This window comes from Erythrolamprus reginae, chromosome 4, assembly GCF_031021105.1.
Source record: "Erythrolamprus reginae isolate rEryReg1 chromosome 4, rEryReg1.hap1, whole genome shotgun sequence".
In the NCBI taxonomy this organism is placed as follows: Eukaryota; Metazoa; Chordata; class Lepidosauria; order Squamata; family Dipsadidae; genus Erythrolamprus; species Erythrolamprus reginae.
The window spans coordinates 1,647,333-1,674,412 of record NC_091953.1 but is presented as its reverse complement, the minus strand read 5'-3'; the positions used below and the strand labels follow the sequence as shown (position 1 = coordinate 1,674,412).

Below are 27,080 nucleotides of genomic sequence, written 5' to 3'. Positions count from 1 at the left end.
TTAAGAGGTAGTGTTGCAAACTGCCACAAGAGGGAGCCAAAAAGCATGGTCCTCTCTCTCTGCTGTCTCTGTTCTTTCCCCTGATTCACTGTGACTGATGTAGTAAGCTCTGTGTTAGTTTGCTGGATTTGTAAGCTGTAGTGTATGTCTGATATTTAAGGCAAAGACAGGCTTGTAATATTATTATTGTATTGAGAGATATTGACTGATCTGAATGTGTATGACCGGACTATTTAACTTAATTGTGCTATTTCTAAAAGTAAGCACTATTTTATACACTTTAAAGTATCTGTCTTGTATGACTGAATAATTACTCCTATCTCCTGGATATCTGCTGGAATCCCACGTTTTTCCACTGTGCATGTCCTTGATTATTCAAGGGTTCATAACATTCTGCAAGTCCCACTTTCTTCTAGCACTGATGTTACCTAATTGGGTCATGAAACATCTGCACAAAAACCACCAAATCCAGAGAGCGCTACGCACTCCATAGTCCTCCTCCTCTTCCTCCCAAACTCTATTCCCTCGTAGCACTGATGATGTTCCCTTGTTGGGTCATTGAAACATTTGTAAGAAAACCACCCAGCTCAGAGAGCAACGAGGACCACACAGTCCCCTTCCCCCTCCTCCTCTGTGAAATGCCCACTCCCCTCTAGCTCTGATGATGTTACCTATGAGGTTATTCAGAAAGGAAGGTTACAAGGCCCATAGCTCTCACAGGGAATGTTTGTGGGAGAAGTTGGTATTCCTATCGTGTAGCAGGAGGCCAGCAGAAGAGAACGAGCAGTTCCAGGGGTCAGTAGATCATCGACTGGCATTGTGGGGAAGGTTAGAGATGATTGTCCTCATTCCGTTGCCCTCCAAGTGCGAAGTGTGCGCTGTAATGCGCTACCGGAATGCGAAGGGCAGAAACGCTGCTGCAGTGGGGGCCCAAGATGCTGATTGAAGCGCACAACATCGACAGAGTCGGTGCCGCCCGAAATTTCTTGATCGTTTTGAGACTGAAGGGGAGGTTTTTCTCAACTATAAAGTGACAGGAGATGAAACTTGAGATAATCACCAGACTCCAGAGAGCAAGCGTCAATCAATGCAGTGGCACTATGTCCATTCTCCTTCAGCCAAAACATTCAAAACTCAGCAATCAGCGAGAAAAATCTTGGGCAACCATTGAGCACAAATCTTGGGCACCCATCGCATCAGCGTTCCTGCCCTTAGCACTCAGGTAGCACATTACAGCGCACCCTTCGCCCTCGGAGGGAAACGGAATGAGGACGCTCATCTCTAACCTTCACTACAACGCCAGTCGATGATCTACTGACCCCTGACACTGCTCGGTCTCTTCTGCTGCTTTTCTGCTACACGATACATACCAAATTTACCCGCGAGAACTGCGTGGGCCTCTCTGGACCAAATGGACTAACTCCCCAGTATTCTGTCTAACCAAGAAGCCCCCCAAGAAATAGATCCACACACACAGCTGGAAGATACAAATGTGCAGTATATATTTTCAAATAGCTCACAGAAGAAATGGTTAACTATTGAAATAAATTTTAGCAAACACCGGCAATATTCCATGACAAATTACCGGCTGCTTATCACAGTCTCAGGCCGGAAGCCAAAAACTCCTTAAAAGGTTCCTTTGATGCAGTCTGTTAATCACCATAACTCACAGTATATTGGCAGGAATCCCGGAGAGGCAAATTGCAGCTTGTAATGCTTTCTTTTAGCAGGAATGATTCTCACTCACGATGTCTAAGCCATGTCCCTTTGTCGAACATTGACGTTCACAAATAGCTCATCACGAGACACCTCCTTATATAGCCACAAGGCGTGGCCAAGTGGTCTATAGAGCTATTCACACACAGACCTCTTCCTCCTAAGCCATTCTTGCCTGCTAATACTCCTGCGCACCCTTGCGTCGAGAAGGGGCTCTGCCTCTTTTCCTGAGTCACTCACGGTCACCTCGAGATGCAACGGTCCCTGGTTGACCTTCAGCCACTGATTCCACATCCTCTCCGACCGCCTCGCTCTCAGACTTGGGTGCCAAGTACATTGGCCTACGACACCAAACCACACCCGTCTCTCAATCCTCGGAATCCGTGATCGGCTGAGTGGGATGCAGACGGACCAGCCCTTCCCAATTCCCTCCCCTCCCCAAAATGTCCGTTTTAACTAAGCGTTTTTTTAACCACCCCTTTGTCTCAAAGGTTTGTACCTCCCGGTTGGCTTTGATGGGTATAAAAACTCGTGGCTTCTCCAGCTTGGAAACTTTCTTCCTCACCAGTTTGATTCCCAGTTTGTTTTGGAGGAAACTGGTGAGCAGAGGCGGGTCACCTTGGGGAAGAGTAGAGGAGGCGAGGGGAGAGAGAAGAGAAATTAATAAATTAATTAATTATTGTGATTTATTGGCCACCCAACTCCTTCCAGACTCTGAGCGGCAAACAATAATATAAAACAAAGTAAAAACAATTTTAAAACCCTTGATTACCAGACTTCATAGTGTCAACCCCTAACCCCCAACACTTCTCCCTTAGACTCTCCACGATTGACCTCTCCAGGTTCCTAAGAGGCCAGTAAGGGGCGTACATAAGTGCACTGATGTGCCTATCGTCCCCTGCCCAATTGTCTTTCCTTTTTCTCAGTTATCATATATATTCTTTTCCTTTCATATATCCTCTCCTCTAAGTTCACTTTTACCCTTACATGTCTCTTTTTCTTCCTATGCATTTGTGTATTGGATAAATAAATAAATAAATAAATAAATAAATAAATAAATAAATAAATAAATAAATACTAAAACATCCATATTCATTCAGACGGGATAACATGGCGTCGTTTATAAAACTCCTGGCAAAGCTGCTGGAGTGGACCTTTGTGTGTGGACCTTCCTGAAACCCATATTCGCTTAATGACCGTGTGAATAACTTGGCAATTGCAGGGATTCACTTAACAACGTAAGTGGCAAGCAAGGTCGTAAAAAAGGGGGCAAAGCTCAACATTTTTCTCGCTCAGCAACAGACGCCTTGGGCTCAGTTGCGGTCATCAGTCGGGGACGACCCCTACAGCGACGGACGTCCTTTCCCCAAGAAGGAAAGGGACAGATTTTAAGAAGCACCCTCTAAATTTCTCATATCTCTCTTTGCTGCATTTCAGGGGGGCGAAAGGCCGAGAGGGACGGTCCCTCTTCTGCCCCAGAGGAGACCCCTCCACCCGTGGCCCCCCGGGCAGGCGGTACCGCTTCTGGATGTGGTGAACGGGTTGCCGTAGAAGGTCAGCTCCATCAGGGAGGGGAAGAAAGCCACGGCCAGCAAGTCTTCTTCGTTTTCGATCTGCAAAATCAAAAGGCGGCGAGGCTTTTAGGAGGAGGGAGAGGGGTTTGCACTGATGGCGTTCCCTAGTTGGGTCATAAAACATCTGCAATAGACCAATGATTGCTAAAAATACCAGTCATCAATAGAACATGTTTTTATTGATCACTGGTATTTTTAGAAACATAGAAACATAGAAGACTGACGGCAGAAAAAGACCTCCTGGTCCATCTAGTCTGCCCTTATACTATTTTCTGTATTTTATCTTAGGATGGATCTATGTTTATCCCAGGCATGTTTACATTCAGTTCCTGTGGATTTATCTACCACGTCTGCTGGAAGGATCTACTACTCTTTCAGTAAAATAATATTTTAGTAATCATATAGTTTCTTTTCAGTAAAATAATATTTTAGTAATCATATAGTTTATTTTCTTCTCTTTTCTTTCTCTCTCTCTTTTTCTTTCTCCCCATTCTTTTTCTTCACTTTTTTTTTACTTCCTCAATGTATTGTTCTTCTTTTTCTTCTTTATTTAACTAAAACAGTAACTACCTATTATGAAAGAGGTTTAATGCAAAAGCTACATATTTGTATTTGTTGTCATATTCCTCACGTTCAAATTTCTTTTTCGTGATCTGGACTTGTAAACTCACATATACTTTGTGGTGGTGTGTTTTTCTTTAATAAAGATTTGTAAAAAAAAATTTAAAAAAGAAACATCTGCAAGAGCCACCAAATTCGGAGCTCACCAAGGATTCCACCCTTCCACACAGAGAGGTTGACATGTCTTTGAAAGAGGTTGATGTATGTATGCACAGATTTTTTTATTTCTCTTTTTCTCTGAGTGTTTTCTTCTTCTTTTTCTCTTTCATTTATATTAGACAATGTTTATTATATAAGAGGCCTAAGGCAAAAGCTATATATTTGTATTTGTTTATGTGATCCTTCAATTTTTTTGTTGCTGTTTTATATATATATATAAATGGAAATGGCCCTGGGTTGGGCCGAGAGGCAGATAAGGAGCTGTGATGTTCCTTCAATACACCAGGGTGATTCGACACAAAAATATGTAACCTTTCCCTGGTGCAGAGCTGAAGGGATTGGATACTGTAGCCTAGAGGATAATTCTCTGCCTTACAAGGCAAAGGTTGCAGGTTCAAGTCCCAATGGGTATGGCTAGCTGATGAGGCCAAAATAAGGCCGAAATAGATCTATCCTAGTCTCCCTTAATTTTCAAATCAGCCAGCCACACCCTTCCTGGGATTTGATCCAGCAGCTTCTGCCTTGTAAGGCAGAGAATTAACAGCTGAGCCACCAGACCTGATCCCTTCAGGTCCCTTCATATATATATACAGTATATGTAGATTGTTCTGAGTTCGGGTTTTGCCCCGTGTAATATTTTGAATGTCTATGCGACGTTTCGGTGAAATCACATTCACCATCATCAGGATGAAGTTGCTTTGTGAGCTGCTCCGAGTCCTCAGAGAGGGGCGGCATACAAATCTAATAAATTACTACTACTACTACTACTACTACTACTACTACTACTATTATTATTATTATTATTATTATTATTATTATTATTATTATTATTATTACCAGCGCTAGAAGGAGGAGGAGGAGGACCTTGGGGGTCTTTTATTGCTTTCTGACCCAGATTGTATTTGTAGATTTTTTTGACCCAATTAGGGAACATCTTTAGTACTAGAAGCGACACACACTGCTCAAAAAACCAAAGGGGACCCTCAAAGACCCCATCCTAGTTCTGAATGAATGAAATATTCTCATTGAATACTTTTGTTCTGTACAAAGTTGAATGTGCACAACAGCAGGTGAAATTGATTGTCAATCAGTGTTGCTTCCTAAGTGGACAGTTGGATTTCACAGAAGTTTGATTGACTTGGATTTATATTGTGTTGTTTAAGGGTTCCCTTCATTTTATCCACCCGATTTGGAGTAGCATCTAAAGAAGCCCCCGGTCACCTGATTGTTGGCAAGGCTGAGAAACCTCAGCTCGGGTAATGGAAGGAGGAACTCCATGCTGGTGTCGGAAAAAGGGATCTTGGAATCTTCCACAGGTGAAAGAGACCTTTCCTGAAAAGGAAGACAAGAAGAACTGACCCCTGCAGACACCTGGGAGAATCAGTCGCTGAAGAGGACACCCCAACGCCCCCAAGATCCATTTTTCTACCCGGTGAACAAGCTGTGCTGAAGCCCCCCTCCTCCAGGTAGAATAACAGAAGACTTGGAAAGGACCTTGGAGGTCTTCTAGTCCAACCCCCTTATTATTAAATTTTATTAGTTTTCAAATCTTTTCTTTAAAATAACTTACCCTAATTCTACATTGTTACAAAGTTCCATTTTTGTTTAAGCATTGCCGCATTACACTTAAATCTTATTTCAAGCATCGTTATTACAGACATGTTTGTGTTTACATATTTACATATTATGGTACTTTTTTTAAGCTACTGCTTTTCTTTTTTCTAAGTTCAACCCTCTGATACCACTGTTGCCATATATTATAATAATCCGAATCTTTTTTGGCCCCATAATTCTATTGTAAGTTTCTCCATTTCAGCACATTTGTAAATTTTATTAATTATTATGCTTTCGGCAGGTATTGCTGGGTTTTTCCAAAATTGTGCACATACTATCTGCTGCGGTGGTAACATGTAATACAGTGGTGCCTCTACCTAAGAAGGCCTCTACTTACGAACTTTTCTAGATAAAAACTGGGTGTTCAAGATTTTTTTGCCTCTTTTCAAGAACCATTTTCCACTTACAACCCCGAGCCTCTGAAACTGTAACCGGAAAAGGCAGGGAGAAGCCTCCGTGGGGCCTCTCTAGGAATCTCCTGGGAGGAAATAGGGCCGGAAAAGGTGGGGAGAAGCCTCCGTGTGGCCTCTCTAGGAATCTCCTGGGAGGAAACAGGGCCTCCACCCTCCCTGTGGTTTCCCCAATCGCACGCCTTATTTGCTTTTACATTGATTCCTATGGGAAAAATTGCTTCTTCTTACAAACTTTTCTACTTAAGAACCTGGTCACGGAACAAATTAAGTTCGTAAGTAGAGGTGCCACTATAATAAACATCTGACACTTTTGTTATAGTCTTTTTTGAATATTCCCAGGAGGAGGGGGCTCTGGTGTAAATTATACTGATACTTTGGTTATTTCTTGCATCCATTTGAGTAGTTTAGTCCAAAATCTTTTCGTTTCAGGACACAGCCACCAGATGTTAAAGAAGGTGCCTTGTCGGTTTTTTTGAATTTCCAGCAAATTGGGTTCAAATTTTGGTAATTTTTTTGCTAGTCTCATTGCCACCTCACCAAATTCATGTTGTGGGTAAAGAAAGGCAGAGAGAGGAATCTGAAGCCAAGGAAACCTTACCCGAGCTGTTTCTTCTCCAGGTCTCGCCTGAAACATGACCTCTGTTGAAAAACACAAACACAATTTTATTTATTTATTTATCTATCTATCTATCTATCTATCTATCTATCTATCTATCTATCTATCTATCTATCTATCTATCTATCTATCTATTTATTAGATTTGTATGCCGCCCCTCTCCGCAGACTCGGGGTGGCTCACAACAACAATAAAACAATTCATAACAAATCTAATAATTTAAAAAACATTTTAAAAAACCCCATTATTAAAGCAAACATACACAAAAACATACCATACATAAATTGTATAGGCCTGGGGGAGATGTCTCAATTCCCCCAGCAGAGGTGGATTTTAAAGAGTTTACGAAAGGCAAGAAGGGTGGGGGCAGTTCTAATCTCCGGGGGGAGCTGGTTCCAGAGGGTCGGGGCCGCCACAGAGAAGGCTCTTCCCCTGGGACCCGCCATACAGCATTGTTTAGTCGACGGGACCTGGAGAAGGCCAACTCTGTGGGACCTAACCAGTCGCTGGGATTCGTGCGGCAGAAGGCGGTCCTGGAGATATTCTGGTCCAATGCAATAACCTCAGGGTGCTGGAAAGAGGAAGGCAGTCGCTCCTAAGATGCCACCAAGGCTAAACCCATTTTAGATTTTGGACGAGAGGGTTTCTGGGAAGGTGTGCAACCTCCAGCCTTTCCTGTGGGCTCTGCTTTGTCACACTATTTGATGTACAGGATGGTCCACAAAAACTCTTGATAAAAGAATGCAACACATTAAGGAAAATCCTGGGATTAGGGTCCCTGGAGACTTTAGGAGAAACCTTCCTATCCTTCCACATCTCACAATACTAGACAACACAATATCAACAATAGAGACCTTCAAATTTCTAGGTTCTATCATATCTCAAGACCTAAAATGGTCACCTAGCATCAAAAACATCATTGAAAAAGCACAACAAAGACTGTTCTTTCTGCGTCAGCTCAGGAAGCTCAAACTGCCCAAGGATCCAGTTCTACAGAGGAATCACTGAGTCTGTCATCTGCACCTCTATCACTGTCTGGTTTGGTTCTGCAACCCAACAGGGCCGACACGGACTTCAGAGGAGAATCAGAACTGCAGAAAAAACAATGGATGCCCACCTGCCTCCCATTGAGGACCTGTGGACTGCACGAGTCAAAAAGAGGGTGGGGAAAATATTGACTGACCCCTCGCATCCTGGACACAAACTGTTTCAACTCCGACCCTCCAAATGTCGCTACAGAGCACCGCACACCAAGGTAACTAGACACAGGTTTTTTCCTGAATGCCATCACTTGGCTAAACAAATCATTCCTTCAACATTAAGGCTGCATTACTATTACTATTACTACTGTTGTGGTGGTTGAAGTGTTGTGGTTGAAGCTGAAGTAGTCGTTGACTGGAAAGACATTGTAGCCGATGATTTTATGGGCTGTGCTTAAATCGTGTTTAAGGCGACTTAGTTCTAAGCTTTCTAATAGAGCAACACTAGGACAGGGGACGGAAGGCACACTGGTGCACTTATGCAGGCCCCTTACTGACCTCTTAGGAATCGGGAGAGGTCAACCCTGGAGAGTCTAAGGGTAAAGTTTTGGGGGTTAGGGGATGATACTACAGAGTCAGATAGTGGGTTCCATGCATCAACTACTCGGTTACTAAAGTCGTAAAGTATTGTTTTTACGGCCGAAAGGAGGCCCACCTGTCTTGTCAGGATCCTGGCTGTTTTGGGTTATGATGTAACTGTACTTCTGGTTTTGCCTTGGGGACCGATCCTGGGGCCGCTTGTGGGGAGTTTTTTTCCGGCAACGTAAGCCTGCCCGGATGCCCGACTTAGCCGATAAAGGATGGATGGAGAAGTGGTCGTGGCCCAAGTAATGAAGATACGGCACCTCTTTGATTCCGTTTTTGTCCAAGTTCAGCTGCTTTAGCCTAAGGGAAGCGATAGGGAAAAAAATCATTGTTTATTATGGTACGGCAAATTCTGGGAGGCAAACTCACACCACCGTTAGCGCCGTCTGCCATCTCACATCTCTTCCAGGAAGCTCAAAAATTATCTGGAAGTCGCCCCATTTGTTGTGAGTGCTCCTTGTCCACTTCAGGTCCTGCCTGGTTCTGAAGAGGATGACCCAGGTCTCTCTGGGTACCCTGGGTCAGGGCGGCTGCCAGAGGAAGCTGAGGCAGAAGATGACTGGGGAGAACCTGAGGGATCTGATGTGAGATTGGTCTCAGTCAGACAATGAGGAAGACATACTAGGGGGAAACAACTGGATAAACCTTCGCTATAGAAGATTGGCTAGAAGGTGAGGGGAGATCCAGAGTAAGGGGTATTAATTCACCGCCTTAGCCTCTTTGGGGTGTGATTTCACTTCCAGGCAATATAAAGGAATGGGGGTGTGGATCCTCAACGTTTGTTCTATGGAAGAGAAATGAGAAACGGGTGTGCTTGAAAAGAAGTTCTAAAATCATGATCTCTGCCTCAAAAGACACTTGGTGCTGGATTTCTGTGCTAGCAAAAGTGTTCAGTGACCTAATGCCTATGTTTTGAGTAAGGAATGGGGGTTATCCGAGTCTATGGAGTCTATGGAGAGGGGCGGCATACAAATCAAATCAAATCAAATAATAAATAAATAAATAAATAAATAAATAAATAAATAAATAAATAAGGAATTGTGAGCCACTCCGAGTCCTCAGGGTGGGGCGGCATACAGACTTCATAAATTATTATTATTATTATTAATGTAGATAACAACTGAGTTTTGGTGAGCTTCCCGGATCAAGAATCAAAGCTGGTTGTTTAATGAGATAGAATCTGCTCCTATTCTACTTTTAAACTCTGCATTTGCCTTCAGGTATTCTGCTTGAGTGAATAAAGAGTGGGTTTTATTAAAATAAGTTCCAGAGATTGGAATTTATCGGAAGCCCACGAACAGAACACCATTGGGGGCACCAGCAGGTGAAAGTTGGTAGGCTTATAAATTGAATAAATTAAATTAAATTAAATTAAATTGTAGAGATTCTGTTTTCCAGGTCATGGTTGTTCCCAAACAGTGGCCTTTTTTCCAGGAGGGAACTGGACTTTTTTGTCGTCCCCCCCACCTTTTTGAAGACATTTCGCTCTCCAGTTTCACAGACTTACTTTTACACTTCCCAGCATCTCTGTGGACAGGACACTTTTACTCCAAGAATTTTAGCAGGGAAATAACAGTTGGCTAGCGTAACCTGGCTAAAACCTTAAACATCATCTGACTCCATTACAAAATGTAACTCCACCCTGAATTTTCCATTGGCCATCCTTAATAATAATAATTTATTAGATTTGTATGCCCCCCTTCTCCGAAGACTCGGGGAAGCTCACAACAACAATAAACAATGCAGTACAAATCCAATAATTAAAACTATAGCTAAAAACCCACTATCATTTAAAAACAGTCAATACTACCCAAACATAACCACACATAAATCTTACTAGCCAAAAAGGGGATACATCAGTTACCCCTTGCCTGGCGACATAGATAGGTCTTCAGAGTCTTGAGGAAGGCGGGTGGGGGCAGCTCGAGTTTGCGGAGAGGGGCGGCATATAAATCCAATAAATCTAATCTAATCTAATCTCCAGAGGGAGTTGATTCCAAAGGGCTGGGGCCGCCATAGAGAAGGTTCTTCCCCTGGGTCCCGCCAGACGACATTGTTTAGTTGACGGGACCCGGAGAAGGCCAACTCTAATCGGTCTCTGGGATTCGTGCGGCAGAAGACAGTCTCGGAGATATTCTGGTCCAATGCCATCCTTAAATACCTGTGGGGTGTAGTCAACCATTCCCTAGAATTACAAACTATAGACTACTTCCTTTTCCCATACAAGTATTCTTGTCTTTTTCTTAGCCTTCTAAAGCGGGCATCTAACAAAGGCTCCTGATCTTCCTCCTCCTCCTCCTCTACTGTCATGGCCATCTCTGCCACCTCTGGTGGTCCTTCAGGTTCATCCAGGTCTATTCTCTCCCTCATTTCCATTCTCATTCTCTGCATCAGCTGGCAACACCACTGGCCCCGGGTACCAAGATGGGCCTGGCTCATCCTCCTCAGAAACTGACATTACCAGAGGTGGACGAGGAGCACTCACAACACCTGTCAGAGCTGAAGAAGCATCTGGGATGAGGAGCAAAACGTCTTCAAAAGAAAAAAACAAGGAAGTTGTTAAGGGGTGTGCAGAGTGATCTCTGAGTGGTTAAAGACACATATACACAGAGGAAACATGGAGCAGCAGAATTCCAGCTGATGGCCCAGAGATACGAGTAATAATTCCGTAATACAATCCAGATACATTCAGTGTATAAAATATTATTTACTTTTGCAAATATCTTAGTCAAGAACAGTCCTACTCGTACACAGTTAAATCAGTCAATAATTCTCAATGCATATACAATACTATAAGCCTTACTTGTCCAGCTTACAAATACATAAACCATCATTTGAACAAACAGTCCTTACTACAGCATAGTCACACAGACAAAACAGAAGTAGCAGAGAGTAGCCGAGTTCTAGGGTTGCTTCTCTCCCAGATTATTTTCCCAATCCAAAAGCTATTGGGGGGGTGTTGTTCTTTAAGAGGATACAAACCGGTCCCACCTCGCCTACCTTCGAAGGTTGGCCAAGCTGAGAAAGACACTGGAGTCGGAGAGATGGTTGTCATCTAGAAGCAAGACCTCCAACGCTGGGAACTTCAGGCAGTCCCTGATGTGGAGGGAAACAGACAATGTTTATTGGCCACCTCAGTCCCCTCTTAGCTGCCTCCCCTCCCTTGGACTCTCTCGCCTTCTGATTTTTTGGGGAACTGAGACAAAAAACCCAAGGTTCATATCTGGAGGAAAATCTACTCAAGTCCAAAGAGGAATCCTGGGTTACATGGAAAACTCTCCTATGGTTGTCTACATACTCCTCTTTGCTGTTTTTGGAGGATGGATGGACGGATGGATGGACAGACGGATGGACGGACAGACAGACAGACAGACAGAAATAGGCAGGTGTAGTCAGATAGCTACAGAGAGAGATAGATAGATAGATAGATAGATAGATAGATAGATAGACAGACAGACAGACAGACAGACAGACAGACACAGACAGCTACAGACAGAAATAGATAGAGATAGATACTGACAGATAGCTGATTGATAGACAGACACACACAGACAGACAGAGATAGATGAATGGATGGACGGACGGACGGACGGATGGACAGACGGATGGACAGACCCAGACAGATAGACAGACATATGATTGATAGAGAGACAGATAGGCAGAGATAGAGATAGATAGATAGACAGACAGACAGACAGACAGACACAGACAGCTGCAGACAGAAATAGATAGAGATAGATACTGACAGATAGACTGATGATTGATAGACACAGACAGACAGACAGAGATGGATGGATGGACAGACACAGACAGATAGACACATATGATTGATAGTCAGAGATAGACAGATAGACAGACAGATTTAGATACAGAGAGATGATTGATAGACAGAGAAACAGATACAGACAGACAGAGATAGAGGTAGATATCTAGATAGCTAGACAGACAGACAGACAGACAGACAGACTAGATAGGTAGACAGACAGACAGACAGACAGACATAGTATCAGAGCTACACTTTCGGAAGCTAGCCAACCCAAGCAGCAAACCAGTCCAACCAGCTAACCAACCCACCCAGCCAGCCACAGACCAGTAGATATGGAGCTGAAGTCCTCAGTGAAACACAGCAGCAGTAGGAAGTCTTGGAAAAATATATTTACTTCTTACTTACACTACTACTGTATACTATCTCTCCTATATGTACATGACTCTAGTATCTCACTACAACTATCCCAGTTACAATAACTCAGAGGAAATCCTGCAGGCGCTTCCTGAAGCTCACGGCAGAAGAGGAGGCGGCCTTTTTCCGTTGGCCCCGGGACTTACCTCTCCGGGGTAGCCAGATTGCGGGGAAGTGAGGAAAGTCCGTTGGCCGTCAGGTGAAGAGCCTTCAGGTGTGGTAACATTCCCAGAGTCCGCACGTCCTCAGGAGATAAGTTGTTGTAGGAGAGATCCAAGATCTGTGGAAGAAGCGAGACCTGTGCGGTGGGCCCTCATGTCCCCTTCAAACCATGATTAGCTTGAGGGTCTTCACAGTCTCATTCATAGTCTCATTCCAGCCAAGGGGGAAGTCAAGATACGGGGGGTTTATTGGTTAAGGTTTCAGGCTACAGACCAGGAAGCGGTGAGTTCTAGTCCCACTTTAGGCGTCAAACCTGGCTGGGTGGCTTTTAGCCCTGACAGGCATGGAAGACAAGAATTTAGGCCAATCTCAAGGAGACGGTGAGTTGTGGGCCGGCCTTAGCCCTGGTGAAGCGGGCTGGGGGACTTTGGCCTAATTATTAACCAGGAGATGGTGAGTTCTAGTGCCACGTTAGCCATGAAAGCTGGCTTGGAGACTTGGGGCCGAGCCCCCATCTTTCTCTCAACTCAATCCAGCTTATGGGGTTGTTGTCATGGGGAAAAAAAGAGGACGAGGTATTGGATATGCTCGCTGCCTTGTGTTATTTGTAAATGAAAGTGGGATGAATGAATGAATGAATGAATGAATGAATGAATCTTCTCTCACTATCAATCTCTTTCTTTCTCATCTAATCTTTCTAATTACGGTATCTGCTTGTCTGTCTGTCTGTCTGTCTGTCTGTCTGTCTGTCTGTCTGTCTGTCTACCTACCTACCTACCTACCTACCTACCTACCTATCTGTTGTGGTTGGCTCTGGCCCAGCTCCTGCCCCAAGGAATGTGGAGGTGGAGGTGGGGGAAACATCACATGCCGCAGGCCTGTTTTGCTCCCGATGGAATCTACCGACGAAGCCTCCTCTGACCAAGGAAGCGTGAGTGACAGGGAAGGGGGGAGTTTGGCAGACAGCCCCGGAGGAGATCAGTCATCTGTATCATCCCTGGATTCTGAACAAGAATTAATGATGGACCCATGCATGCATAGAGTGATGCATAGGAGACAACAACTGAAGGATTATTACAAGAGAAAATGAGGCCACCTGTGGTTGGGTGGTGCTGCTGTAATTAGTGCTACAGATAAAAGTGCAGCCTGGTGTTTTAGCCTCATGGCAGTTTATCTGATTCATTGTTTGGTCAAGATCGTGGTTTTTGTGCTGTTCAAGATTGTGTGTGGACTCTCTGGACTTTAGAATTGGACTCAATTTCCCAGTTATTGGGTGAGCAATAGGACTGCACTTAACCTGTGCCTTGTGTGTACCAGAAAATCCCTTTGACATTTAAAAAGAGAGTTGTTTCTGTTTATAAAAACTTTTGGGTTTTCCTTTTATCGTATGGTGTGTGTCTTCCTGGACTAATTACCCTGTAATTATGGGCGGTTGAAACACACCGTCAGAACACTATCTATCTATCTATCTATCTATCTATCTATCTATCTATCTATCTATCTATCTATCTATCTCTGTCTGTCTGTCTGTCTGTCTGTATGTCTGTATGTCTATCATCTAATCTTTCTATGGTATTTATCAATTACCTCTGTCTGTCTGTCTGTCTGTCTGTCTGTCTGTCTGTCTGTCTGTCTATCTGCAACTATCCATCCATCTATCCGTACAATGAAACCTGCAGTTTAGTAGCCGAAGCGTCTGGGGCTGTGGTGGCCTTTCCCAACCGAGTTTACAAACTACACAGAACATGTGAAAATGGTTTTTAAATTAGAACAATTGAACCTGCCAGCTGGGATTCATGCAACCTTCACTTTTGCCCTTTCAGACTTACTTCCAAGTGAGGAAAATCCCCCGTCCTGACTTTAAGATTCCTCAGACCGTTCAGAGAAAGATCCAGCTCCCGGAGGCCAGGAAAGTTACGGAAAATTTCTAGACGGATGTTCAAAACAGAGACAAGTTTACAAGGTGGCCATCTAGAAATAGACCATTGTTTGACCACTCTGCACCCAGAATGGGCCAACCGGCCACGATCCATCCAAGGCGCCCCAAAGAATTACAAGCGATGCCCCCACTGTGTGGTTTCCTTACCTAAAGTCAGCAGATTTTCGGTGGCGTTGATGTAGGCGACGGAATCGAACTGCAAAAAGTCGTTCTCCCTCGCCTGTCGAAACGGGAGAGCAAAGAACTCGGTGTCTACACTTCTAAGGGTCTCGTCCTGAGCAGCTGACCCAAACCCACCCACCTCATCTTTCAACAGAATCCCCCTCAGGTACAGTTAGATCTCGAGTTACGACCCAATTCGGCCTGAGATTTCTGCCGCTAAGCGAGAGAGGAGTTGAATCGAGCTTTGCCCTGCGTTACGACCCTTCCTGCCGCATTCGTTAATACAAATCCCTGTGGCTGTGCCATTAATAACACGGTCATTAAGCGAATCTTATGCAAGCTTGATGCTGCAACGGATCTAAAGCATGCCAAGGGATCATAAGTCACTTTTTTTTCAACGCCATTGTAACTTTGAACAGTCGCTAAGTGAACTGTCGAAAGTCAAGGACTATCTGTAAAAATGGCAGTTCTGTCTTAGCAAAAACTCCAGAAGAGAAGGATTTAGGGGTCGTGATTTCTGACAGTCTCAAAATGGGTGAACAGTGGAGTCAGGCGGTAGGGAAAGCAAGTAGAAGGCTTGGCTGCATAGCTAGAGGTATCACAAGCAGGAAGAGGGAGATTGTGATCCCGCTGTATAGAGCGCCGGTGAGACCCCATTTGAAATAATACTGTGTCCAGTTTTGGAGGCCTCACCTACAAAAAGATATGGATGAAATTGCATGGGTCCAAAGACGGGCTACAAAAATGGTGGAAGGTCTTAAGCATAAAACGTATCAGGAAAGACTTAATGAACTCCATCTGTATAGTCTGGAGCAGTGTTTTTCAACCAGTGTGCCGTCAGACATGGTCAGGTGTGCCTCAAAGAAGGAAGCTCAGGTTCCGGTCTCGCAACTTTTTGATGAGAGAGAGAGAGAAAGCAAGAAAGCAAGAGAGAGAGAAAGAGAGAGAAAGAAAGCAAGAGAGAGAGAAAGCAAGAAAGAAAGAGAGAGAGAAAGCAAGAGAGAGAGAAAGCAAGAGAGAGAGAGAAGGAGAGGGAGAGAGAGAGAAATGAGCAAAAAGGGGAGGAAAAAAAGAGAAATGAGAAAATGATTGAGACAGAGAATGAGAGGAAAGAGAGAGAAGTGACTCTTGATTTAAAGCATATGATAAAAAGCAACCAAAGAATAAGAGAGAGAAAACCCCCAGCCCTCACCTGTTTTTGGAAATGGTTCAAGAGTGTGTACACACACACACACACAAGGGTGGGAGGAGACAGGGTGTCATTTTGTGTCATTTTGTTGGTGGTGTGCCCCAGGATTTTGTAAATGTAAAAAAATGTGCTGCGGCTCAAAAAAGGTTGAAAATCACTGGGAAAGGGGGGACATGACCAAAACATTTATGTATGTTAAAGGGTTAGATAAGGTTCAGGAGGGAAGTGTTTTTAATAGGAAAGTGAACACAAGAACAAGGGGGCACAATCTGAGGTGAGTTGGGGGAAAGATCAGAAGCAACAAGAGAAAATATGATTTGAGTAGTAGATGCTTGGAACAAACTTCCAGCAGACGTGGTTGGTCAATCCACAGTCACTGAATGTAAACATGCCTGGGATAAACATAGATCCATCCCAAGATAAAATACAGGAAGTAGCATAAGGGCAGACGAGATGGACCAGGAGGTCTTTTTATGCCATCCATCTTCTATGTTTCTATGTAAAAACAAGGAACAAGTCCCAGCCACCCAAGGGAAAAAGAAAGTGAACCAAGCCAGATCTGGAAGGGGTCCTATGTGCCCCAACATCTGGGGGGGGGACGACTCACCCAGCCCCTCCATTTCAAGCAAAGGGATGTTGTGGGTTCGAATTCCTACTCACCGAGGCGAAATTCTGGTGGCTGATGTTCACGGAGCACAGATCCGAAGGGTTTTCCACAGGATGGAGCTTCATCTGGAGATCACAAGCCAGAAGAAAGTGGGGGGAAGTCAGCCCAGCAAAATAAAATAAAATAAAGGAAAAATCAAAACCCAATTTCCTCTGCCTTGGTGATAGAAGAATCCTCTTCTCAAAGGGGACTCTGGGTTTTGCGTGAGAACGTGGGAGGATTTTGATAAGGTCTGTGTGAGCGGATTGATGGACAGGATACAAGGAATGTGTGGAGGCCTTACAAAGAAGAGCAAGTAAGATGAATAAGGGGACTAAACCAGAAGAGTCGGAAGGGACCTTGGAGGTCCTCTAGTCCAACCCCCTGCTTAGGCAGGAAACCTCAGACTAATGGTTATCCAACATCTTCTTAAAACTTCCAGTGTTGGAGCATTCACAACATCTGGAGGCAGGCTGTTCCACTGGTTCATTGTTCTGACCAGCAGGAAATTCCTCCTTAGTTCTAAGTTGCTTCTATCCTTATTTAGTTTCCACCCATTGCTTCTTGTTCTACCCGCAGGTGCTTTGGAGAATATGATGCTTACACTAGGCTCTAATCAAATATACAGTGATACCTCGTCTTACAAACGCCTCATCATACAAACTTTTTGAGATACAAACCTGGGGTTTAAGATTTTTTTGCCTCTTCTTACAAACTATTTTCACCTTACAAACCCACCGCCGCCGCTGGGATAACCCGCCTCCAGACTTCCGTTGCCAGCGAAGCACCCATTTTTGCGCTGCTGGGATTTCCCTGAGGCTCCCCTCCATGGGAAACCCCACCTCCGGACTTCCGTGTTTTTGTGATGTTGCAGGGGAATCCCAGCAGCGCAAAAACAGGCGCTTCGCTGGCAACGGAAATCCGATGGTGGGGTTTCCCAGCAATGGAAGCCTCAGTGAAATCGCAGCATTGCAAAAACACAGAGGTCCAGAGGTGGGGTTTCCCATGGAGGGGAGCCTCAGGGGAATCCCAGCAGTGCAAAAACAGGCGCTTCGGCTGGCAAAAGGGGTGAATTTGGGGCTTGCACGCATTAATCGCTTTTCCATTGATTCCTATGGGAAACATTGTTTTGTCTTACAAACTTTTCACCTTAAGAACCTCGTCCTGGAACCAATTAAGTTTGTAAGACAAGGTATCACTGTATAAGCCAATTTTAGCTCAAGGTTATGTCTCATTTTAAATAGCATTCTGGGGGGAAAAACCCTGTAGGATATTTTTCTAAGGAAACAAAGCAAAAATCAGAAATACAATAATAGAGTTGGAAGGGACCTTGGAGGTCTTCTAGTCCAACCCCCTGCTTAGGCAGGAAACCCTACACCACTTCAGACAGTTATCTGATTAGATAAATATCTAATAGGGTATTTCTCCCTTTTTGAACTTTTTTCTTTTTTTTCCCCTTTTGATTTTTTCTTTTTTTCTTCTTTTTTTTAAAAAATAATCTTTATTAAGTGTCTACATGTTAAAATAGAAAAGAAAAGAAATTAACAAACAAAACATACAAAGAAAAAAAATAGACAGATGAACATATTTCTCTCTTAAATGTTAAATGTTGTATGTCTTGTTTTGTCTCATATTTAAAATAAATAAATAAAAAATTTCAAAAATAAAAAAAGAACATATTTCTCTCTTTTCTTCTATTTTTCCTTTTTTTGTGTGCCGGTTGTTCATGTAGCTTTTTGTTACAGCTGTTTAATTTGTGTATTGTCACTTCTGATATTCAACATGTTTTTTTAAGATTCCAGATAGAAAAAAATATTTATAAATAAAAATAATAATTTAAAGGCAGATACTGTCTTTAAAAAGATCTGTCTTTAAAAAGACAGAAACGCCAGTTGAAACTGTTGTTTCTTGCAGCCTTTCCGCTGCCTCTATTGTTCGTAAATAGACTAGGGGAGTGGCCAATTAGCCCCCAGTCTTACTCCCAAGTAGACCTCCTCTACTCGAGAGTAAGCTCTAAGCTTCTTCCTCATTGTTTCTCTGAGGTGCAGGAGCTTCCAAAGGCCCTGGCTGAACCTCTGCCTCTGCATCGAGTCCTCACCAACCTCCCCACTGTCTGACTTGGGTGCCAGCTGCACAGGCTGTTAGTGCATCACATAGAAACATAGAAGACTGACAGCAGAAAAAGACCTCATGGTTCATCTAGTCTGCCCTTATACTATTTCCTGTATTTTATCTTAGGATGGATCTATGTTTATCCCAGGAATGTTTCAATTCAGTTCCTGTGGATTTACCAACTACGTCTGCTGGAAGTTTGTTCCAAGCATCTACTACTCTTTCAGTGAAATAATATTTTCTCACGTTGCTTCTGATCTTTCCCCCAACTAACTTCAGATTGTGTCCCCTTCTTCTTGTGTTCACTTTCCTATTAAAAACACTTCCCTTCTGAACCTTATTTAACCCTTTAGCCTATTTAAATGTTTCGATCATGTCCCCCCTTTCCCTTCTGTCCTCCAGACTATACAGATTGAGTTCATGAAGTCTTTCCTGATACGTTTTATGCTTAAGACCTTCCACCATTCTTGTAGCCCGTCTTTGGACCCGTTCAATTTTGTCAATATCTTCTTGTAGGTGAGGTCTCCATAACTGGACACAGTCTTATTCCAAATGGGGTCTCACCAGCGCTCTCTCCCCTCTTTGTATCTCTGTATGTATGTCTCTGTCCCCCATTCCCTCTTTATCTATCACCACATTGGTCTCCTCTTGAGTAGGGTACACTATCAGCTGCAAGGGCTTTCTCAGGTCCTTCCAAGATCCTAGACCTAGCGTTGAGGAGCTGGAAGGAACCCCCAAAAGGTCATCTAGTCTAACCCTCTGCAAAGGCCAAGAGAACCAAGCAACGCAAACAAAGACCAGACTCACCAGCTGGGCTCGAGTGAGGACTTTGTCCACCCTGGGGCGCTGGGCTCTCCGCAGACACTCTTGCCAGCTCTGCTGGGCAAGCCTCGTTTCAAACAGCCATTCGACCTTGGCTTTCTCTTCGTTGTAACGTGCCACCTGCCAGTGGCCGGCTCCTGGGCAGAAACAAAAAAACCAGGTGCACCCAGTTAAGGGAACTCCACTAAGGCGAACTTTTAACTTCCTTTAGTCAAGGCAGAGAGCTGCAACCTTAAACACCCAAAGAGCCACTTGGAGCCTTTTCCCAACGAAAAGAAAACACCGGGAGCCACAAAACCTGAGTGGGCGTGGCCAACTCGATGTCACTCACTCACTCCCACCCAGTTATATGACACTGCCCTCCCCCCAGCCACGCCTACACAGGCAATCATTAGGGCAGACAACGGATTGTTAAAAAATACCGGGAGTCAACCCTTTGACCTCCCCCCTCTCCCTCCCTCTCTCCCCTCTTTGTATCTCTGTATAATAATAATAATAATAATAATAATAATAATAATAATAATTATTATTATTATTATTATTATTATTATTTATTAGATTTGTATGCCGCCCCTCTCCGAAGACTCGGGGCGGCTCACAACAACGATAAAAACAATATTATACTGGCACAAATCTAATATTAAAAAAAAACTAAAAACCCTATCATAATTAAAAACCAAACAGCACATACATACCAAACTTAAATTATAATAAGCCTGGGGGAAAGGTGTCTCAAATCCCCCATTGTATGTCTCTCTCCCCCATTCCCTCTTTATCTCTATCTGTATAATTTTACAAGAGCTAGGCATGTGCACCTTTGAAAAATGTTCAGAAACTTCAGACCGTGCAGAATGCAGCTGCGAGAGCAATCATGGGCTTCCCTAAATATGCCCATGTTACACCAACACTCCGCAGTCTGCATTGGTTGCCGATCAGTTTCCGGTCACAATTCAAAGTGGTTGGTTATGACCTATAAAACCCTTAATGGCATCGGACCAGAATATCTCAGGGACCGCCTTCTGCTGCACGAATCCCAGCGACTGGTTAGGTCCCACAGAGTTGGCCTTCTCCGGGTCCCGTCGATTAAACAATGTCGTTTGGCGGGACGCAGGGGAAGAGCCTTCTCTGTGGCGGCCCCGACCCTCTGGAACCAACTCCCCGCGGAGATTAGGACTAACCCACCCTCCTTGCCTTTCGTAAACTCCTCAAAACCCACCTCTGCCATCAGGCATGGGGGAATTGAGACATCTCCCCCAGGCCTATATAGCTTATGCATGGTATGTTTGTGTGCATGTCTTGCTTTTAAAATAAGGGTTTTTAAAGATATTTTAAATATTAGATTTGTTATACATTGTTTTTATTATTGCTGTAAGCCACCCCGAGTCTACGGAGAGGAGCGGCATACAAATCTAATAAATAAATAAATAAATAAATGTGTGTACATACACATACAGTTTATATAGCAGATAATGTATATTTTTGTGTGCCTGTGTGTAATATGTATGTACACATAGGGCATATATACAGTAGTACCTCTAGATATGAGCTGCTCCACATGCGAATATTCCAAGTTACGAGCTGCGACACGAGCAAAATTTCTGTTCGACACCCGAGCTCAAATTAGGGATACGAGCCGAGTTTCCACTAGGTGGCGCAAGAATCTCCTTGCTTCCGGTTTTCTTGGTGCGAAAAACAAAGTCTAAAGGCATTCGTTCGAGATGCGAGTTGATTGACTTACGAGCTCGGGTCTGGAACGAATTAAACTCATATGTCGAGGTACCACTGCACATAGAATCAAAGAGTATATTTTGGATGTTCAGTAATAGTAAATAGAGAGGGAAATTGCATCCCTTTGAGGCGAGGCCAGGCCAGGCACCCTAACCTTAATACCAGTTCTTAAAAAACAGCATATCCAGACACAATACCTTCTTCGTATCGAGGCTGCAAAAGGCCTTTAGCGGGAAAGCAGTTGGTGGGGTAACACTGCCCATCATCCAGCTTATACATGGTCTTCCTTCAGCCCTTAAAGGAAAGCAAGAGGTTAATTGAAACATTTCCAGCAAAGAAAAAAACATGCAGCTACTGATCTAGTTCTACAGAGGAATCATGGAGTTTGTCATCTGCGCCTCTATAACTGTCTGGTTTGGTTCTGCTGATTTCAGAGGAGAATCAGAACCGCAGAAAAAACAATGGCTGCCACCCTGCCTTCCATGGAGGACCAGTAGACTACACGAGTCAGAAAGAGTGTGGGGAAAATATTGACTGACCCCTCGCATCCTGGACATAAACTGTTTCAATTCCTACCGTCAAAATATCCCTTTAGAGCCCTGCACACCAAGAAAACTAGACACAAGGACAGGTTTTTCCTGAACGCCATCACTCTGCTAAACAAATAATTCCCTCAACACTGTCCAACTATTCACTAAGGCTGTATTATTATTATTATTGTTGTTGTTGTTGTTATTATTATTATTCTCATCGTTCCTATCACCCATTTCCTCCCACTTCTGACTGTATGACTAAAACTTGTTGCTTGTATTCTTACCATTTATATTAATATTGTTTCCCGATTACTTATTTGTACCCTACGACAATCATAGAAACACACAAGATTGACGGCAGAAAAAGACCTCCTGGCCCATCTAGTTTGCCCTTATACGATTTCCTGTATTTCATCTTAGGATGGATATATGTTTATCCCAGGCATGTTTAAATTCAGTTACTGTGGATTTATCCTCCACGTCTGCTAGAAGTTTATTCCAAGGATCTACTACCCTTTCAGTGAAATAATATTTTCTCATGTTGCTTTTGATCTTTCCCCCAACTAACTTCAGATTGTGTCCCCTTGTTCTTGTGTTCACTTTCCTATAAAAAACACTTCCCTCCTGAACCTTATTTAACCCTTTAACATATTTAAATGTTTCGATCATGTCTCCCCTTTTCCTTCATTAAGTGTTGTACCTCCTGATTCTTGACAAATGTTTATTTTATGTTTTATGCTGGGACTCATGCGGCAGAAGGCGGCCTCATAGGTATTCTGCCCCGATGCCATGTAGGGCTTTATAGGTCATAACCAACACCTTGAATTGAGTCCGAAAACCAACTGGCAGCCAATGCCGTCCGTGGAGTGTTGGAGTGATATGTACATATGTCTGGGCAAGGCCATGACAGGTTGCGTGGCTGCGTTCTGCACAATTTGCAGTCTCCGAACGCTGTTCAGAGGTAGCCCCATGTAGAGAGTGTTGCGAGTGTTCCCTGTCAGCCTTTGGAAATGTCAGATTCAGAGGAGGAGGAAGACACAGAGGCTGTAATTTACCCTGATTTAAGAGAAGTGTATCAGAGCTTGCATTTGCGGAAGCTAGCCTGTTTGCGCCCAAGCAGCAAACCCGTCCAGCCATCCCACCCACCCAAACAGCCAGCCAGCCCCAGACCAGGAGAAATGGAGTTGAAGTCTTCAATGAAACACAGCAGCAGTAGGAAGTTGTGGGAAAATATATTTACTTCTTTATACTACTACTACTACTGTCTATACTGTACAAACAATAAACTAGCATCTTACTAGTGCCTTGCTACAATTATCTTAGTTCAATAACTCACAGGAACCAACTTGTACAGCATTACAGCTTCTTCAAAGCATACTTCTCATGAATGGCAACAGAACATAGCTAACAGCAAACAAACAGAGAGCAGACAGAGAGAAAGTGATAAAGAGATGTTAGAAGCCGACAGCCTGCTCACTAGAAAGAAGTTATGACTTTGTAGTTTAGCATGTGAGAGTTGGAATGCACTTGAGTGCCTTAGAGCAGGGGTAGGCAAAGTTGACTCCTCTATGACTTGTGGACTTCAACTCCCAGAATTCCTGAGGCAAACACTTAGAAGGGGAGGAGATATTAGAGTGAGGAATTAATTAATCAATTACCTCACGTCCGGGTGTGAAACGGAAGAGAAGCTGATTTCGTCAATCTTGCCGTTCCAAGATAGGGGCGTCCACGGCAAGCTCCGGAGCGTAAGATCAACTTTGTGTGATTTATTCGCCTGCTTTTATGACTTCTGGCTAGCCCTGATTAGCCCATAAATTTTAGAATGACTTGTGGAATGCTTTTATGTTACTACCAAGAATCTACTTAATTCCTAAGGATAGAGACGGGGAGAGAAAAACATTGCGTGCAACGTTGGTGTGTGCTTGGAGAGAGAAGAAAGGAGAAATAAAGGATTTGTGTTTTACTATGAGATGCAGTGAACAATCATTTATTCCAATTCTTATCTGCAAGAGCCTGAAATCAGAACCATAACCAACACCTTGAATTGTGCCCGGAGACTAATACTGATGTGCACCCATGACAGCTCCTGCGGCTGCATTCTGGACAATTTGGAGAATTTCTCCATCTTTGCCAAAAATTAATTTTTAAAAAAAGACTGGTCATTTGCAATCCCTGTTTTGTTCCAAGGGAGAAACCACATGTCACTGCTTAGCAAAGCAGCCAGGCCTCTGTGACATGGCCCACAGGGACCCTCCCCAGCAAACCCTGTCAGGAGCTGACCACCACCACCACCTGGCCAGACCAGCAATGCGAGTGACATATGGCGACGTGAGGGTTCAAGTCAACGTGAACCCTTGCTGTGACGTCCCGATCCAATGCCAGCTCCCGGATAACTCGTCATCACCCCCCGCAAGGAGCTTGCCACCCCCCTCGCGGGGTTCGTCGCCCCCCTCACGGAGTTTGCCACCCCCGTCACAGAGTGAAGCAAATACCTGCTACAAAGTAAGCAGAGACCCATGCGAGTTCTTGAGTGGGTAGGTGGGTGCTCGCTGGAGGGCTGCTATTATTACTATTATTATTATTATTATTATTATTATTATTATTATTATTATTGTCAATACAACACAGCAAACAAGATCACTAGGCTGGATTTCGTATTTCATCACCAGTCGGGCGCTTCCCAAGCACCTAGGACTGCGGGATGTAGTGGCAAATTATACGGTGCAGGGCCAAAGGATCTCAGCGGACATTTGAAAACCATCAGAATTGACAAAATCTCCATCTGTCAATTGCAAAAGGCCGCTTTGCTGGGATTGGCACACAGAATTCGCAGCTACATCACACAGTCTTAGGTGCTTGGAAAGCGCCCAACTGGTGATGAAATACGAAATCCAGTATTAGTGATCTCGTTTGCTGTGTTGTATTGATAAAAACAACAACAACAACAACATTTGTGTGCCGCTCACTCCTGGGTGGCTTACAGCAATAAAAATAATATAACAGCAATTTAAAATCCCATTAACTCGGTCAATATCATGTCTTGTGATTCTACTGTGGCCGGAATTGAAGAGTATCAGTTGTTCATAACCTCCAGGCCTGCAGGCAAAGTTGAGTTTTCAAGGCTTTTCTGAAAGCCAGTACGGTGAGGGCAGTACAGATCTCGGGAACTAGTTGGTTCCAGAGAGCTGGTGCCGCCACAGAGAAGGCCCTCTCCCGTGGCCCCACCAGTCAACGTTGCTTAGTCGATGGGACCCAGAGAAGGCCAACCTTGTGGGCTTGGATCAGTCGCTGGGAGGCTAGTCCTGTTCAAACCCTGGGCTTAGAAATCCTGAGATTTCTAAACCACCCTTGTCTATTTCTTCTGCTTGAAATCCCTCAAAGAGGTTGGGAATAAGAGACAATAAGAGCTGGTTGCATTCCTTGAGGTCATCTATTGGTCCAATCCCCAACTCCTTGGAGTAGGAATCCAAATGAAACCATCTCAGCATTAGCAATAGCATTTAGACTTATATACCACTTCGTAGTGCTTTTCCAGCCCTCTCTAGGCGGTTTACGGAATCCGCCTCTTGCTCTCAACAATCTGGGTCCTCATTTGACCCATCTTGGAAGGAGGGAAGGCTGAGTCAACCTTGACCCACTGGGGAGATTTGAACTGCTGAACTACAGCTAGCAGCCAGCAGAAGTAGCCTGCAGTGTTGCCCTCTAACCACTGCACCATCCCGGCTCTTTTTATGTTAGGGCAGTTGTTCTCAACCTGGGGGTCGGGATCCCTTTGGGGACTGAACGACCATTTCATGGGGGTCGCCTAAGACCCTGGGATAAGACAAATTTCCCTTGCTTTTAGAAACATAGAAACATAGAAGATTGACGGCAGAAAAAGACCTCCTGGTCCATCTAGTCTGCCCTTATACTATTTCCTGTATTTTATCTTACAATGGATATATGTTTATCCCAGGCATGTTTAAATTCAGTTACTATGGATTTACCAACCACGTCTGCTGGAGGTTTGTTCCAAGGATCTACTACTCTTTCAGTGAAATAATATTTTCTCACGTTGCTTTTGATCTTTCCCCCAACTAACTTCAGATTGTGTCCCCTTGTTCTTGTGTTCACTTTCCTATTAAAAACACTTCCCTCCTGAACCTTATTTATCACTTTAACGTATATAAATGTTTCGATCATGTCCCCCCTTTTCCTTCTGTCCTCCAGACTCTACAGATTGAGTTCATGAAGTCTTTCCTGATACGTTTTATGCTTAAGACCTTCCACCATTCTTGTAGCCCTACAAAAAGATATTGACAAAATTGAAGGGGTCCAAAGACGGGCTACAAGAATGGTGGAAGGTCTTAAGCATAAAACGTATGGGCTGGAAACCCATAGGAATAATGGTTAGAAATCCAAATAAATAAACTAAATAAATAAATAAGGGCTGCAGGATTTGGGGTTTGGGTAGCCTGAAGAAAAGAAGGATTTAAAGGTGATGTGATAGCAGTGTTGTAGGATTTGAGGGGATGCCCCAAAAGAGGATGGAGGGGGTTCAAATTATTTTCCCAAACTCCTGGAGGCAGGACAAGAAAACAACGGATGAAAACTAATTGAGGAGAGGAGCAATCTAGATATTAAGGAGACACTTCCTATCAGTATGAACAATTGACCAGTGGAACTGCTTGCCACCAGAAGTCTCAAGAAGAGACCAGACAGGCATTTATCTGGGATGGTATATATGTTATCTTGTTGAGCAGGGGGTGGACTGGAAGACCTCTCGAAGTCTCTTCCAGCTCATTCATTGTAGTCTTATTCCTCCCCCCAACCCTCCAGTTATGTGATGGGCAATGACTACATAAACCATAATCCACACACCCGCTCCGGTTTTGAGTCCAGGCCAGCTGGGGAAGATGGGGATTGTAATACCACACTGGAAAGACAGCTGAATGGATGAATTAAGAGTGTAGAGGGGAGAGAATACATAATTAAAGCTTCTTATAAAAAGTGGGGGGGGGGGGGGAGGCAGAGCAAACCATAGAGCGTCGAGTCCTCCCGTGGCTAGAAAGGCACCCCTTGTTTTTCTCTCCCCACCCCACGGTGCGAGGGAGGACGACGGCAGCGGCGGCTCCGATTCTAGCTTCAGCCCCCGGCCGGCCGATTGTCCTCTTCGGGCTCCTTTCGCCGTTTCCAGCGAACCGCCATTCCCTCACACTGGATTATTCCCTCACCCGATGCTCCCGGTAGCCATGGCAACCCCCACCGCCCGGGAACTCCACTTCCCAGG

At 44.0% G+C, this 27,080-nt stretch overlaps 1 protein-coding gene across 4 annotated transcripts in view; it reads right to left on the bottom strand.

Moving 5' to 3' along the window:
* XRRA1 (X-ray radiation resistance associated 1) overlaps window positions 1–27,067 on the bottom strand; it is a 39,042-nt gene extending 11,975 nt beyond the window's left edge. For 2 of the 4 annotated variants that reach the window (XM_070749410.1, XM_070749413.1), the window contains exons 1-13: window positions 26,830–27,047; window positions 21,476–21,572; window positions 19,536–19,687; window positions 16,631–16,702; window positions 14,767–14,839; window positions 14,510–14,607; window positions 12,665–12,798; window positions 11,339–11,434; window positions 8,409–8,638; window positions 6,696–6,736; window positions 5,292–5,402; window positions 3,236–3,329; window positions 2,216–2,334 (exon numbers count right to left, since the gene is read on the bottom strand). In XM_070749410.1, coding sequence (XP_070605511.1) covers window positions 2,216–2,334; window positions 3,236–3,329; window positions 5,292–5,402; window positions 6,696–6,736; window positions 8,409–8,638; window positions 11,339–11,434; window positions 12,665–12,798; window positions 14,510–14,607; window positions 14,767–14,839; window positions 16,631–16,702; window positions 19,536–19,687; window positions 21,476–21,557 — 1,302 coding nt within the window. In that variant the 5' untranslated portion in view covers window positions 21,558–21,572; window positions 26,830–27,047. Of the gene's footprint in view, window positions 1–2,215; window positions 2,335–3,235; window positions 3,330–5,291; window positions 5,403–6,695; window positions 6,737–8,408; window positions 8,639–11,338; window positions 11,435–12,664; window positions 12,799–14,509; window positions 14,608–14,766; window positions 14,840–16,630; window positions 16,703–19,535; window positions 19,688–21,475; window positions 21,573–23,469; window positions 23,558–26,829 lie in introns of those variants that run through there. The other 2 variants (XM_070749412.1, XM_070749411.1) reach the window with 2 other exon arrangements.
* Between the last annotated feature and the right edge of the window lie 13 nt (window positions 27,068–27,080).